Raw genomic sequence first — 16775 nt, forward strand, 5'->3', positions numbered from 1 at the left:
CAAATTAAAATCAGTACAGAAGGCCTGTATCTTTCCACTCACTGTGATTGCTTATCTTATTACCACTGATTTATTTGCACTGTGTAGAGGAGGAGAACAATCACTTTGAAATGATCAGCCTGAGTATGTTATAGAGTACAAACAAGTTAACTCTCCATTTATCTGACCATTAGTCTGCAATGAGTAGCACAAAGTTGAAATAAATGTGGTCCTCAGTTTACTCTGCAACAAAAAATCATATCAAACTCTATATGAAGCAAACATGCAAACTTGCTTTCCAATGTTAAAATCCTCTATGTGTGAATAGAGTGGAAGTGAATGGAGGGGAAAGTGTAGCGGTTAGAAAACCAAGTGTAGCAAGGTGGACCCAAAAGCACAACCAGAGGCAGATAATCAGTTCAGTGAATTTATTGAAGGAAGCAAGGAGGGAAGGGATCCAGGGTCCAAGGTGTGATGAGGGAAATCCTGGCTGGAGAAGTGCGAGCTTAAGGAGGAGGCTGGGGAGAAGGGCAGAGATTGGGTGGTAGCAGTGGGGCTTGTGGAGGCACTGGAAAATGGAAAACACAGAAGAGTTAGTCCCAAGTAAAAAAACACACAGAGCTTGAAAACTTGAAAATAGTCACGAGAGAACTTAAGTGATCAGCCAAAATACCTATCTGATGCAGGAATAATCTGGCACTGGAGAAGCCTCATAGCAGGGCTGAAATGCCGGTGGTGATTACAGGGATCAGGTGCAGGTGTGAATATTCAGAAAGGAGCTGCCCAATCTCTGTGAGGATGAGAGAGACTCCACAAAAAGAAACCAGGACCTGTTTGCCATGGTAGACCCTGCCAGGGGCAAATGCCCCCGACAACATAGCTCCTAGGATCACTGGGGCACTCAAACCCCTCCACCACGTTAAGGTAGTGACCCATGGAGGGGTACATTTAAAGAAAAAAAAAAAAAAAAAGAACAACATAATAAAAACGAAAATAAAATAGAGAATTACATAATAAAAACGAAAATGAAAAAACCCTACGATCTACAACAAGTTGGTGAATAGAAAGAAAGAAAGAAAAGTAAAGAGGAAAAGGAAACCAACGTTCCTGACCATGTGCTGCTCAATGACACAGACAAGAGCTGTAAGTAACGGGAGGCTTTGCTGCTGGTTTGATGCAGAGATGTGGAAGCACAGGATTCAAGAGGAGGCAGCTTTAGGTTGGCCGCAAACAGCAGTTGGATCCAGGTTTCCACCATTTACAGGTCAGGATGAAGGGTGATGGGTGTCATCAGAAAAATTCGAAGGTGTCAGCTGCTGTTTATTTTGGCTGGTGGAGATGGTGTAGAAGGCATTGAAGGCGACTGCTGCTCACATGGCACTGTGGGAGATGGAGTCCGATGTTTTCTGGCACAAGCTGCAGGTGAAGTGAGGCTACAGCTTTTGAGACACAGTCTGCAAGTTGAGCTGTAGTAAGTTGCTGAAGCAGACTTAAGTTGAAAGCAGTGGTAACAGGTGTTTGTAAGTGAGTGCAGGTTGAGGCAAGGGTTTGAACTGTCACCCAAAAGAAACCTGACACAAATAAAGCAAGGATGAAAAAGTGGAGACCATAGCATTCACAAAATGTGAAGATTAAACCCTGAGCTTTTTAACAGAATGGATCCCCCAAATATTCAAGAAATAAGAAAACGGAAATAATGGAAACAAAAGCGACTGGAGACCCCGGCCAAAATGAACAAAAGACAGAAAAGTGCTTGGCCGGCAGGGCAATGGGTCGTCGTTCCCAGCCCCTCCACTTTAAGGAAGAGTCCAAGGCTTTTGGAAGAGGTAACTGGTGAAGTCAGCTGGTTTTGGCTAAGTTTGGAGTTGGAGCAACGGATTGCAAGTGGAGGAACTTTTTTGTAACCCAATGTGACAACCAGTCAATCAGGGGAGATCATAAAGAGTAGAGCAGTGATATAAAACAGCCAGAGCCAGAGGGCCATCTGAGTTGCATGCGTGTCGTTGTGATGTTGTAGACATTGCAGTAGTGATACTCTTTCAGTGGTAGGAGGATGTTCTCTTTAAGACCTCTAGAGTTTATTTGTTGTTACAATTTTGATTTATAGTGTATGTAGGGTTAGGGAATAATAATAATAATAATAATAATACATTTTATTTAGAAGCGCCTTTCAAAACACTCAAGGTCGCTTTACAGACAGATTAAAACACAATAAATAAAACAACACGATATAATAAATAAAAACAACAAGCAAAGTAACACCAAGTTACAAATAATAAGAATAAGGGGTGGAGCAAAAAAAATGAAGTGGAAAAAATGTTTTTAAAAAAGGAATTTAATTTGAAACTAAGGAAATTACCAAACAGGTTTCTATTGTAAAACTGAAACAGAAGAGAAGCTGATGTTTGTTTTTAACAGAGAAAGAGATTTGGCTTGCTCAAAAAACTCTGTTCTTCTGACCCAAAGTGGATTATAAGTGAAAAATGTAAGCACTTGCATTAAAGTTCAAAAATAAATTAATATATAGAAAGTTCTGTCTTGATATATTTTACATCATAGTTTTTTCCAAGTACATCCAAACCAGAGGCATTGTCTCTGTCTGAACCCTAACCTCCCTCTGGGAATATAATGATAATAAAGAGGATAAATGATGACAGCTTTTTTAATAGGTATCTACCTCTGTTAATTTACATGAAAGTTCATTAAGATAGGCTTGGGTTGTGTCAATTATGGTGACCTCTGTGGACAAGGTAACACATTTTGTCTCTACACTTATCTTGTATATGTGTGTTTTCACACACAACAAACGACCTCTTCTTGCTTTATTGTTATAGTAAGTTAGATCTCTGAATGTGAAAAATTGTAACCAAAGGCATTTCTGCTTTTCAAGCTGTGACTTGCTTCTCCTGACATTGACATGGATATCAATAGTTACAGGCTTCAAATAACACACTAAACAATACATAATCAGAGTTCAACTCTTCATTTTTATTTATTCATGCTTTTCACTTTGTGAGACTGAAAGGACAGTTGTGTCGTCGGTGTTTTGCGAGACAGTATCCGTCAGCGGATTTCGCCCCCTCTTCAGCCACTCTTCTCATCGTGGAGCTTTTTACTCTCATGGAGTCTGCAGTTTCCTCTTCGTCCCTCTCCCTCTTCTGGGGTTGACTGACCCGAGTGAAGTAGGACCCAATGGCTCCTGTGCTGCTGAACAGTCCAGTAACAAAAAAAGTTTGAGTATTCATCCAACAGATACTGCTGAAACATCTCACCTGTCAAATAAAACTCAGATACCTCCCCACCCAATTCTAGGGTTTTTGAAACCTCTTATATGCATACATCCTGATTCAGGAAACACCAGGTGAGATGGTTTAATTCTTGCTACAAATTCTCAACACTGTACAGTGACACTAATGGACAACACATTTGTGTTTCTCCTGCATGATCCGATCATATCTTAATGTAAATATGATAGTTTTTGTTTAATGGTCCACATTAACATCTGATTGAAAAAAAACACATGAATCCACTCAGCATGACTCCATCCATAGTGTTTGAGTGTATTTGCTTACTATTTGATGCTGTCCATCAGGTCTTGGCTAAGGCTTACATCCCCCCTCTTATTTGATGGAGAGCTGTAATCGAAGGCTGTGCCTTCATCTGTATCATCCCTCTTTCTTTTTAGCAGTAGGGGCTGTGATGAGCAGGCTTTGTCTCCTTTCTCGACCTGTGCTCCTTTTTCAGATTCAGTCCTCATCCTCTTGTTCTCAGGGGTTGTGTTTGGGCTTCTGTGTTGATACAAAACTTGTTTGAAACTTTCAACAACATAACAACAGTTTGAGAAATAAATTTCTCAAATTTTCTGACTGTCTCTTAAAAATGTAAAGGCCAACGAAGGAAGTTATACCTTTTTCCATGCTCTTTGCCATCTTCACCATCCCGCTTCCTCTTATTAGAACTGTTTTCACCCTCTTTAGGACCTTCATGTTGGGTGGCATCATCTGCATCATCCCTCTTTCTTTTATGCTGCAGGGACTTGGATGAACAGGCTTTCTCTCCTGTATCAATTTGTTCTCCTTTTTCAGATTCGGTCCTCTGCTGCTTGTTCTCGGGGGTCGTGTTTTTGCTTCTGTGTTGATACAAAATTTGTTTGAATCTTTCAGCAACATAACGACAGTTTAAGAAATTAGCTTATTTGTTGAGCACTAGATGAGATGATTGACAACTATGGAGAGCTAAGCTTAGCTTTAAGACTGTACACGGGGATAGCCTCTAACCTTGCTGTCTCTAAAGGTAAATAACTCACTCACAAGCAACACTAAGCTCACTAGATTTTAGTTTGTATTATCGCTACACAAAGAAATATATGGTCCACTTGAGCGTAGTATTAATATACATGAAAACAATTCCTGTCTTTGAACTCTGACAATACAAGGCCAATAATGGAACTCATACCTTTTTCCATGCTCTTTGTCATCTTCACCATCCCGCTTCCTCTTATTAGAACTGTTTTCACCAGTGATGAGATGGTCCAGTTCTGCGGGATGACCCTCTTCAGGACCTCCATGGTGGGCCGAGCCAGCAGTGAAGTTGGAGGTTTCCTCATCATCACAGTTCACATTCTTACAAATAGTTATCAGCTCCATGCCCTTCTTCACACTGTAAGGTAAGCATCACTTAGACAAACAGCCTGTTTCAGAGTTCACACACACACTTACAGGATCTGAACACACACTTACTATGAGCTGTGCTCGAACGTGCCAACAAGGTGGCTCATGGTTATGAAAGGGTGCTGGAGAATTTCTGATGGTGTGAGTCTCTCAGCACCGTCCACCTTCAGAGTCTTTGTGAGTAGGTCTACAAAGACCACACGGTCGCACTCATCAGCCTGGAGATCTTCTCCAGAGAGCTCACGAGACACTTTGTACTGGATCAGAAAGAAAGACAAGTTTAGTTTTTATGTTTCTTTTTAAATGTTTTGTGAAGATTTGACTTATAGTGTTTAAGTTAAAACTTGTTTTCAAGAAGAGAGATCTTACGGTCAGCAGGTCACTCAGCTTGTTGAGTGTGTGCGGGTAATTTCTCGCCACAAGACTTGACTAAAGAGAGGAATTCATTTTTCAGTAAATCTCAAACATGCTGACAGACATACACAAATACAAATACACACATTAGGCAGATACACACATCAAAACTAAATTAAATCAAAGAAATCTTACCGGAAATATCCAGACAGGCTCTCCTTTGGCTGTGTACGAATAAGTGTGATAATCCTTAGTATACATGCCAGAGCACAACATGTGTTCAGGAGCCTTTCCAACTGTGTAGTAGATGTGCCTTATCTGTGGACACCACACAATGACTTGTCACACTTCTATACACATTTTAAAAGTTTAATAAGAGAAGTTGTGTAAAAAATTGGATTGAGTTTCAAGTGGAATAATATTCAAGTGTAACACTGACCATATCGTACTCATCAAAGCCTCGAAACAGCACAGAGTTCATCATAATCTCTGCAGCCGTGCATCCCAGGGACCAGACGTCAATGGCTTCATTGAAGGGAGCTCCCAATAGCATCTCTGGAGCTCTGAGACAAGTACACAAACACATTACCGAGCATGAAGACAAACCTAGAAATCAGCTTCTGTTCACTGTAAGATTGAGTTTCTAAAATATTGATAATTTTGATCAGAACTGAGCCTGAGAGAAAACCTCAAATCCCAGTGTGCACAATTGTATTGATCTCTGATACAGCTGTCCCAGATTCATAGATATGTGATCAGTCACTTACCTGTACCACAGAGTCGTCAGGACCGAACCCGTGTGGTCAGCAGGATCCTTCAAAGACTGGCCAAAGTCGATGACTTTGATTTTCAGAGGCTGCTGCTCATGCTCCACCATCATTATATTACTGGGTTTCAGGTCAGCGTGGACGATCCCTGCACCCTTCAAAAAGTCCAGAGCTGTCGCCAACTGAAGTCATCAGTGACAGTTAATAGGTTAATATGGCACTGTTCATTGTGTTAGACAAACTACAACATAATAACATGTATTGACAGATGTGTTTCTGGGAAAATGAATCAAACTATCAGATAGAAACTATAAAACTAAAAGATGTAAGATTTAAACACGTCTATATAAACATGTCCCTCAGATAGTTTTAGATGGACAAACATGCTGCATCATTGACTTTATAAATATACAGTCTGTGTTGAGGTTGTGATGGATGATGACTGCATCGATTTGCAGTGTAATAGAACAGAAATCTAAGTATCCACCAACTGCAACTTCAGTCAGTTTCGAACTTTTCTACAACAAACACAAACCTGCTGGATGATTGGACGGATCTCCATCAAACCAAGAGGTCGATACCTTCTCTTATTCAGAAAATCCCGGAGACTAATGTCCAATATTTCAAACTCCAGACAGATTAGTCCAAAGAAGGTGAAAGCCTCATTCCATCTGACAATGTTATATTTGTCAGAGCCAAGCTCTTTCATGGTTTTAAGGGTGGCCAGCTGAGGAAAATACCACATGTTAGAGAGGTTTGAAATGAATTTAACGTGGTTCTGAATTATCGAGCACAAAGAACTTTGATGATAAGAATTAATGTTTCACCTCATCCTCTGCCAACACAAGGGGTGCCCACATTTGCTGGACTTTTAAAGCCACTGTTTTATTGGTGTCTACGATTTTACACCGTGCTACGTCTCCAAAGGAGCCGCTCCCAAGGAGAGCCTGAACCTCATAATGTGTGGATGAGGATGAGATCCTGCCCCCAACAGGCACCGGAAGGACCATGCTGTCAGTCTTTGAGACGTATGAGTTCTGGGGTTGATGTATCACACCTGAGAGGAGAGCACAAAAGAGAGAAATTTAAGACGCCATGTCTTGACTCTCAGGGTCTGATAGCAGATAGAGCACAAAGTTGACACACAGGAATTAGATTCATTAAGTATAGTCAGACTCTACTACTTATATCATCCACTAAACTACTATCTTACTATATGACACACTTTATTATTTTAAATGTAAATCTCAAGATGAAAGTCAATATTGATAAAACATGAACCTGTGTGGGAAACCTTAATTATATAATGCTTATATAAAGTAAAACCATTAATAACTCTTAAAATATCACATTTTAAGACACTTTATTCTTACTGATAATTTTCTGATTTGATTGTATTTACATTCACACATCATGCAGATTAATAAATGCTCAAAGAAAGCTGTTTATAACATGTATTTGTTTAAAGAAGACTAGAAATACTGACAGATAGAAACTCACAATATTGTACAAGTTTAAAATATTAAGAAGTGTTCATCTAATTTTCAAAGTATCTCATCATGTTACTGAGTATAGTCCTTGTCTTTTCTGTATCTTGTTGGAATTGGCCATTTTTCGACTAAATTAGTATTACTCAGATGTAGGGTTAGTTAGATATATCAATTCTTAAATTGAACTTAAGCATCTTGTGTTTGGAGATGTGAATGAACTTACCAGACTTTGACGGATGTGATGTCAAAGATGTTTCAGGATGATTTCTACTGAAAAGTTGTCGTAACAAGACCAAAAGTTTTGAAGTCGTTTGGAGGTTGTTCAGAAGTTTGTTTGAGGTTATTCAGCCAGCGAACTGAGTTGAAATGACAAAAAGTTGAAGCTGAGGTCTGTAGAAAACTGACCTCCTTGTGACATAATTCTGTTCCATCATTATGTTGTCACAGAGTCACAGTTCTGTTCTGTTGGGTCCATTCCGTCAGTTCAATATGAGGTTTAGTCTACATCTTTATACAAAGTTAAATGTAGGTGCTTTGTAGGATGTGTAGGAGTCAAATGTGAGAGCACATTACAGAACACTAACACTTCAATTCAGTGGGCAATTACTGGCATGCAATTCTAACCCTAACCCCAAACCTTAAGATGAATTAACACAAGGTATAAACATTTCTCTAAAAAGAAAAAAACCCTTCTTTGTCTTCATATGCTTAAAGTTCGACACCCACTACAGACTATAAATATTTAACCTAAACATCCCAACCAATAAATAACAAGGCCACCTTTCCTTCTAACTTTTGAGACTCATTTCCTGTAAAATGCAACACAACCAATACTTGATGTCAGCGTGTTGCTTGGACCATTTTTAAGAACATAAACAGACGGTGAAAGCTCACTGTTCTTGCGTGCATTTTTATGTAAAAATGTATTCTATCATTGTTTTTCTTCTTAATTTAAAATCTTTATTGATCATATATGTAAAAACTAGCGGCCATATCATGTTTGTTTGTTCTGTGACTTCAAACCACCATGATTTCTTACCTGTATGTCCTCAGAGAGAGGTTTTTGTTGTCTGGATACACCTTGTCAATAAAATTCAATATACTTTAACACAACTGATATTTAAGGATTCTTGGCTGCAGATTATTGTGCTGTCTTTTATGTTTGTTCTTAAGTTTTGTTAGAAACATAGAATATTATGTATTAATTTCACATGAAAAGCTTTGACTATTTCTTTTAATATTCTGCTTGAACAATACAAGTTTTGTGGATGTGCCTATTGAATTCGACATGAATTGTTACTTTATTTACTATCTGTGTATGTCAAACAAATAAAATCAATAAAAACAATAAACTGGCTGAAACAGACGATTTTGTAGTGAATCGTTCCTTCATTCACTCCCACTATCTTACAAAATGAATCCACAGCAGAAACAAACACTTTTAATAAGACAGCTGGCATGGCTGAGAGATGACTGGATCACTCATGCATCAACTTTTGGCACGGCCCAGAGGTCCAGGGAATCCAAATTAATGTTAAAGCCTGTTTGTGTAAAATATTGGGTGTTAATATACCATTAGGATCAACAGTGGCTTTGGGGAGTAAGATAGATGGAGTAAGCTAACCTCCAAAGATCACAACATTTGATCCTATTAGCTTATCCATCTGTGTACTAATGAACTGGAAGATGAGAAAAACACATTGTTTTGATATAACAAGCCTACTAATTATTTGGAGCTGACATCTGTGGAGGAAGCAGTTTCAGCTCTTGTAGACCTGGGCAGTGGCCACAGAGGCACTTTGAGCTTTATTATGTCAGCAATAAATAAAAGGCCTTGATGACAATTCTAAAGATATAAGTTGAATTCAATCACCCTGAACAGAGTTTTGTTTAGATAAACCCATTCTATTCTTTACCTTGTTATTTCTATACATGCATTTGATAATATGCACCCTGTACGGCCTGTCCCATGTCATGTTCTGTTATAGGTTGGTTGTTGTATATGGTTTTGTGAGTATGTGTTAGATCTTTCCCTGTCAGTGTTGTGTTGTATAACTCCAGCTTCATCCAGCTTTATATTTGGAGCTCCTCCTCTTCAAAACATCTGAAGGATGCTAATACTAGACATTGGACTTGTGTGTTGTAGTGGCTAGAAAAGAAAGATGCCATGTCACTGAGGTGGGTATGTGGTTTAAAATAGTTTATTCTTACTAACACATAGTGAAACAATACCTCTCCACTACCCGTTTCAGCTCCTTCAATGATAAAATAAATTTACCGGTACAAAAGATGAGTTAGCTTAACGCTGAAAGCTCTAACTTTAGGCTAGCAGCAATTCTGTTTGGAGCACTTACTGAAGGATAAGGGGTTTGGGACAGATGCAAAACAATGAGAATTAAATAAAGTTCTTCATTAATGTACCATAGAGTTAAAATAACAAAACTTAAACCTATTCACTGACTAACTATACTCTTTGCCAAGAGTTTATTGTTTCAGACCTAAAACTCATTTGAGTGAGATTTAATGAATCACTGCCCCAATGAAGAAAATTATGTGAATTATATTGTGTGTATTTATCATTTGAGAAGGAAAATTAACCAGCTCTTATCAAATAATCATAAAAGCTCATGGGTCATGGCCTTTGAAAAACATTCCTCTTTTCCATCTTCAAGAGGACTTAAAAGTTGTCTAATTCTACATTAAAACTGACTGAGCCCTGACCTACGCTGTAAGTACCAGCTAGGCAGAAAGAAACAACCAAACTTTGTTGTCTTAAAATCGTTCTCAGAAAGAAATGAGAACAACTTTAGAAATGAGTGGGAGGTTGCCTCACAAATAAATGTGAATTATTTTGACCTGTAACAGTCTCTACTTTAAAACAGTATCACAGCCGCATAGAAATACAATGAAATACCAAGTAGTTCACATCCTTCGTGCTTAGTCACTGGGCTTCAAAATTGCTGTATTGTTTAAGCCGGGTAGCTTAAGTTTCCTGGCATGTTTATAGCCAGTGTCATCTTTCATGTTGACTTCCTTTTTTGTAATACACGATGAAGAACAAGGAGGCGATGGCCCTTTATTCTCCTGTGATTAAGATCCTTTTCAGCCTGCCGTGTAGCCTACATAAAGCCAGCTTAAGGTTTAGTCTATCTTGAAGGAAAGGAGCTTAATTTCTTATCAAATCAGTTACCAAACCTTAAAAATCTAGAAGTTTCAGAAATAAGTAGCTTGGTACAGTTGCAGTTTTGACTTGTTTTGTAAGTAATCCTTTTTAGATGAAGCCCCAATTCCCAAGTTTGCATTCCTGAGTTGGGTTTCAGTTGCACTTGTCTCCATTGCTTGGGTGGACCCTCCCAAGCCTTTATCGCTCAGTTTCAGGTCGGGTAGATCGATAGCAATTTGAAATAATTGACATCAGCTGATTTCGTTTTTTTTTAGGCAGCCTTATCAGTGTTACTGTTGAGCAATGTTAACACCCCCTCTTCATGATAGCAGGATTAACTCATCTTTAATGACAGCAGATCAAATCTAACAGTTACCAACTAGTGTTTGATATAAATTATGTTATTAGAAAAATTAAGTTTAATATTGTATCTGATATTATATGATATATATGATATATAAATATTAGTCATGTTCTGAAATCTGTTGCATAACAAATGTATTTTTCATGAGATTCCAATGTGCATGGAACAATTGATGTTAAATAATCCCTTTATTTTACTTAATCAAATGCTAAACAATAACATAAACAACAATTCTGGCATTATTTATCAGACATCAGCAAATCTGCTGTGTAGTTATTGCCATCGACTTCAAGATAGACTAAACCTTGCAATTATTGCTGCTGAAAAAACGTGTTAACAGCTAGTTTGGACATGATTTTTTCTGACAACTTGTTGCTAATATTTTCTTCATTTTAACACTAAATTTCTCTCAATACATTTTCAGAACATGTACTTAAACTTTGAAGCATCTGATTGGCATTGTTGGGGACTTGTTATTGGCACCCTTGCTTCTCAACATCAACACCAAATCCAACCAAAATGTACAAGTTTGACTAAAACACAACTTCCCACATAGCAAAATTTGTCTGGCCCGGTTCTGGCCCACAATTCGCTTAGACTCGGCCAACATACCGCAAAGAATGACGGCCCTCAAGTGGCCCAGATATAATTTGCCAGTGACAGCCCACACATGGGCCAGCTTAATTACAAGCTCAACCTTAATCGGCCCAGATGCGGCATGGACAGATCTGGGCCACATAAACCAAGCCACAATCAGGCCAGATGTGGCATGCCATCATATATACAATGCCATCATTGCCAGACCTGGCCCAGATCCGGTTGACATACCACTTGCCATGCCAGCAGTCAGCCAGCAGTGCCGGCTTGACGCCAGATCTGGCCCAGACCTATCTGCTATGTGGGTATGAACACTAAATTGTGTTTAATTTTCAAAGTTTTTTTCATACTCAGGTTCACTGAATATTCAGAAAGTGTAACACAAAGTATTGTTTGACTGATTATGATTTATGAGTGCTTTAAAAAAAACTATTCGCTGTTGCAATATTTTTAACATCAGATTTTGTAAAAGAGGTTCTCTTAAAGTCCGGGCCTGAAGGTCAGTTTGGTTAGCAAATAAGTTGAAGTTTTACTATAGTCACACTGACATTCCTGATATAATGGTTCATATCTGTGCTCTGAGTTAAATTGTTGAAAATATATTTGTATATTGATTAGATCTATAAAATATAACATTATTGCACCTTGATACTACAAACAAATCGCCTTTTAAATGAAAAGAAAAGGTACTTTGATTAAGTCTATCTTTAGCAGTATACGTCATCATCACGGTAAAGACCGGAGATGGTCAAAATGTTCAAATCTCACATTTTCCATGTCAGAAGTTGGATGTTTGTCTCTAATCACTTGCAGGGGTCTTTAATCTTTGTCACAGTGGAACAAATTCGCAGGTTAAGAGTGAAATTCAGCGAAAATCGTCGAGTGAAAGTCGTGAAAAACTTTTTCTGGATGCTCGAGGTTTGTTTTTGTTTGAATAATATCTCGATATAAAGATGAACCATGGCCACAATGGAATGCGTCAGAACCAGGAGAACGTGGGGATGCGCACACACGTATCCATCAACATTACAAAGACCAAATAACACAATTACTGACAGATTCGTAATTTCAAAACACCTCAAAAGTGTGGTTCATCAATGTTTTAGTATGAATTGCAAAATCAGTTTCTAAAAGATCGAGACAGAGTCCGCAATGGGTTACATTAGTGAGCGTGACCTATGAGCGCAGATCATTCAAAATGTCCAAACTGAAGTTCCCTTTTTTCACTCAGGACTTTTAATATATACTTCTAAATGTATTTAATATTTATATCAATAAATAGCTGCAGGATCGTGTGTAATTTAAAGCTTGGTCCCCACAGACATGTGCGTAATTTACGCATTTGGCACAGCCGCGTGACCTTGATTCGTCAATAAATTTACTGACACGACTACAGGATCAATTCATACGGCCACATAACTCAAACTATGGCGTAATAATATAAGATGGATTTTTTTTTCCCGTCTTCATGACACAGTTGTGCTCATAAGTTTACATGCCCTGACAGAATTTGTGATTTTCTTTTGGCCATTTTTCAGAGAATATGAATGATAAGAGATATAAACTTTTTTTCACTCACGGTTAGTGGTTGGGTGAAGCAAATTTTTTTATCAGACAACTGTGTTTACTCTTTTTATATCATAAAGACATCAGAAGCTACCCAAGAAACCATAAATTCTGCCAGGGTATGTAAACTTATGAGCACAACTGAATATCCACCTCCATCCGAGCTGACGATATGCCTACATCTTTATTCAACATAATCCGATGCAGGATTGAAATATTTGTTTTAATCTTGCCAAATGTTAACTTTATAAATTAACAGTTAGGATAATTATAATGGTAAATGATATGCAGCCAAGAAAACTGTTGACACGAGGCAGCCTACAATAATCCAAAGTTTGTTGCAACCTGACTCTGCTGACTGACCCTGCTCTGATAGACATCAACATCGAGTTAGTGTCCTGACTTTCATCGTCCTCAAAAAGATGTGTTAAAATAAAATCAGACACCTTACACTTGTGTAGCATAAAGTCACAAAAAATGCATAACTGCTGTCAGTATTTAGGTTTTCAATCATAATGAGTTATAGGTTTAGGAAAAGCAGATAGTAGAAATAAACCTTATATTAAATATCCTGTATATTTTTTTGTCATCGGAATATCCTGTTTGATTAAAACTTTCCATACAGGATAGAAACTCAGTCAGGTAATTGCGTAAAGCCCCGTATGTTTTTTGTAATTACTGAAGGAAGATTTCAGTTAAAGGACCTAAAAAAATTCTGCCATTTACTGACACATAATCAAAGACGATATCACCTTTTAGAAACATCAATAAAATGTAAATGTAGAGCTTATTTAATTATATCAGTACCCAGCCTATCACTGTATATCGGTAAATGAAACTAATTACTACATTTGCAAAGTAGACAGCATAATTATTTTGTTTAAAGTCTTTTTCATCCTTCAAATACAGAAATGATCAGATTTAAAAGATAAATTCATCTTGTATACAGTGTAAGTGGGCTACGTCATCACGGTAAAGACCGGAGATGGTCAAAAGTTCAAATCTCACATTTTCCATGTCAGAAGTCGGTTTTTTTTTTGTCTCTTATCGCTTTCAGGGGTCTTTAATCTTTGTCACAGTGGAACAAATCCGCAGGTAGAGGGTGAAATTAAACGAAAATCGTCTGTCTGAGGTTTGTTTTTGTTTGAGAAGATTGATAGAAATTATGTACTTAGAGAGGAACCATAGACATGAGTTACTGTTTCAACTCAGCTCACCTCTGTGTGAATGTTTTATACAATCACCCTCTAAATACTAATATGTGGTTTTCTGCCCTTTGATTTTCAGTTAATAAAGCCATCACAGATGATTCCTGAAAGAACCAATTATACTATTATTTACAAATAAGAGAGTACATTTGGCTATAAATGAAATGTATACTGAGGAATTTATTTAATGATTTATTTGTTTATTTCAACAGGGACAGTGTACAGCCACTTAGTTGTCCCTAGCCAGAGACAGGGGCGATGCCTCTGTTAAAAATAAACAGTACATAATTTAAACAGCTACACAATAATACATAACTACTATATAACAGCATGGATTAAATGAGGCCAGTACTTTTTCCTCTGCATTTTAGAAAGGCTTATACTAAATTGAATGATTTCCCAGATTTAGCCCCCCTATTAAACTAAAGAATATAAACTCCTGCATGATTTAAAGTATCATAATTTTTAAGAAGAAAAGAATGCTCTGATCTTTTGGTCCTGTGACCTTAGACCTAACACAAAATATTTATACTTTACTTAAAGTATAGCTGCTGCTAATCGGAAGAAAGTGTTCTCTAAAATACATACTTTTTTAATTCAATATGTCATATTTTTCAAATTATAGTAATGATTCTTTAATGGTATTAAAGCACTTCTCCCACCTTTGATGGTTATCCGTTATTGCGTGGACAGCAATTCATACATACAAACATTTAATGATGAATACCTATTTCTAAGCAAATAGGTCAGAGGTGTATTTCTATAGCATAAAAGATTTTGTATTTGTTTTTTGTATTTTTTTTGTAGTTATTTCTCTTACATGTGTGAATAGAGCCTAGTTTCTTTATGAACACCAGAGGGAGCTATTAGACTGTGAATGAGTGAATGTTTCAACACTTGCTCATCAACTGACCACCACAGACAGATTGTTTTCTGTTCAAAAACTTTTAATGGAAAACATAATAAAGGAACAGACACAAAGAGGCTTTAATTGAAAAATAAATTCAGTAAAGAATATGAAACATAAACAGGGGAGACTCAGAGAGAACAGGTAACACATTATATTTACAGAAGTATAATATTTCAGTGTTATCGTTTGCAAGTTGTTCTTGAGTCTCATCCATTTGTGATGCTCAAGATTTCTGATACAGCATACAAAATGTAAACAACAAATAAATTAAGTATTTTATATGTTTACATTTTATAAGATTTTGATGATGATACATCTTCAGAGGAAATGAGACCCAAATTAAGTTGCAGCATTTCACTGATGCACATCAGGGATTATAATCTAATAATACAAAGATGCTTTTTACAATCACTTTAATTTTCCTTCTTTGGGTTTATTTTGATTATTTATAATTTCACAGTTTTTCTTCACAGGGTATGTTAACACTGTCGTAATACCTGACACTAAAGTAAAATATTTCAATACACCTCAGCTGAACTCTCTCTCTCTGTTTGTGTTTGCTATTTATACTCTCTGTAACCACAGTTTGGTTTTTGACCACAGCTCACCTGCTGCTCATTTCCCTACCTTCACCAAGCTTCCTCCCCCAATTTGACTACATCTGCATACACCAACAACCTCTAAAAACCCACAAACGACAGATGTGTCCATCCCTCAGGATGGGATGAGCACCAAAAAGTTCTTCCCTGATTTTTCTAAACTGGACATTTATTACCTGATGTACCAAACCCCTCAGCAGTCCGGTGTGAGGGCATTATATACTGTGTCACCTTGAAGCACACACATAAAACACACACTGTGGCTGCTGGCTTGAAGCCGAGCCTTCCTCAGTATTGTATGACTGTTTTGATGAGAGGCTGGACGGCGTCACAGCGGGCTGAAGGGCACCGCTGCCCCTCGAATTGGGTCGGGGCTAATTTTGTGACCAGTCGCCCCCTCCCTCCTTTGTCCCCCCTCATCATCTATCACCTCCTCCCCCTCTTCTTCTTCATGTACAACTCATTCAATCCTCTCCACCCTCCAAACTCAACCTCCATACCCCACCACCAGCCCCTGTGTCCTTTTTAGCACCGCCCCCTCCTCCTCTTCCTCCCTTCATTTGAATCCCACAGTGAGGCCTCTTTGTCCGAGGGCTGCTGCTGCATTGTGCTGCAAAGGGAAGCAGAGTAAATGGACAAGCAAATGAGTTTTTCTCCTTCAGCCAACACACACACACACACACACACACACACACACACACACACACACACACACACACACACACACACACACACACACACACACACACACACACACACACACACACACATGCAGACTAACCTTCATGCATCCACTCAGAAACATAATGCAAAGGCACATGCACCTATTATGAAAGTTGTTTTTTTCCACTTTAAAAAACTTCTTGAACTGATTCTCTTTTATTTTCATGTCCATGACCTTTAACCTGGAAACAAAGCCTCTTTATTTAAGCCAAAAACAAGTCATTCCACGCACATATCATCATAATGTCTATTGCTCTACGATCTCAGCCACTTGGTAAAGTGGTGCTGATAGTGGATGTTTTTTCATTTGGATACACTCTTCAATCTAAAAATCTTACTCATGAAAACCTTCTTTTGTAATTTTTTTCTTTTATGTCCACTTAGG

At 37.9% G+C, this 16775-nt stretch overlaps 1 protein-coding gene and 1 long non-coding RNA gene across 3 annotated transcripts; both read right to left on the minus strand.

The window, feature by feature from the left end:
• Positions 1-392: 392 nt before the first annotated feature.
• LOC117811965 lies at positions 393-752 on the minus strand. The gene is made up of 2 exons (XR_004631096.1): positions 653-752; positions 393-547 (listed from the first exon to the last, which is right to left on the minus strand). It is a non-coding gene; the product is annotated as an uncharacterized LOC117811965 (long non-coding RNA).
• A 2194-nt stretch (positions 753-2946) lies between these two features.
• LOC117811170 (homeodomain-interacting protein kinase 2-like) lies at positions 2947-7824 on the minus strand. 2 transcript variants are annotated; one of them, XM_034681267.1, is made up of 12 exons: positions 7484-7824; positions 6598-6827; positions 6306-6497; positions 5771-5952; positions 5443-5566; positions 5199-5321; positions 5019-5078; positions 4719-4906; positions 4435-4638; positions 3887-4108; positions 3552-3767; positions 2947-3183 (listed from the first exon to the last, which is right to left on the minus strand). In XM_034681267.1, the coding sequence occupies exons 2-12, from the start codon at positions 6778-6780 to the stop codon at positions 2985-2987; spliced, it is 1893 nt and encodes a 630-aa protein (XP_034537158.1). In that variant the 5' UTR covers positions 6781-6827; positions 7484-7824; the 3' UTR covers positions 2947-2984. The 2 variants fall into 2 exon arrangements, with proteins under 2 accessions (XP_034537158.1, XP_034537157.1); XM_034681266.1 differs by having other exon boundaries at positions 2947-3186; positions 7484-7819.
• Positions 7825-16775: the final 8951 nt, after the last annotated feature.

This window comes from Notolabrus celidotus, chromosome 4, assembly GCF_009762535.1.
Source record: "Notolabrus celidotus isolate fNotCel1 chromosome 4, fNotCel1.pri, whole genome shotgun sequence".
Taxonomy (NCBI): Eukaryota; Metazoa; Chordata; class Actinopteri; order Labriformes; family Labridae; genus Notolabrus; species Notolabrus celidotus.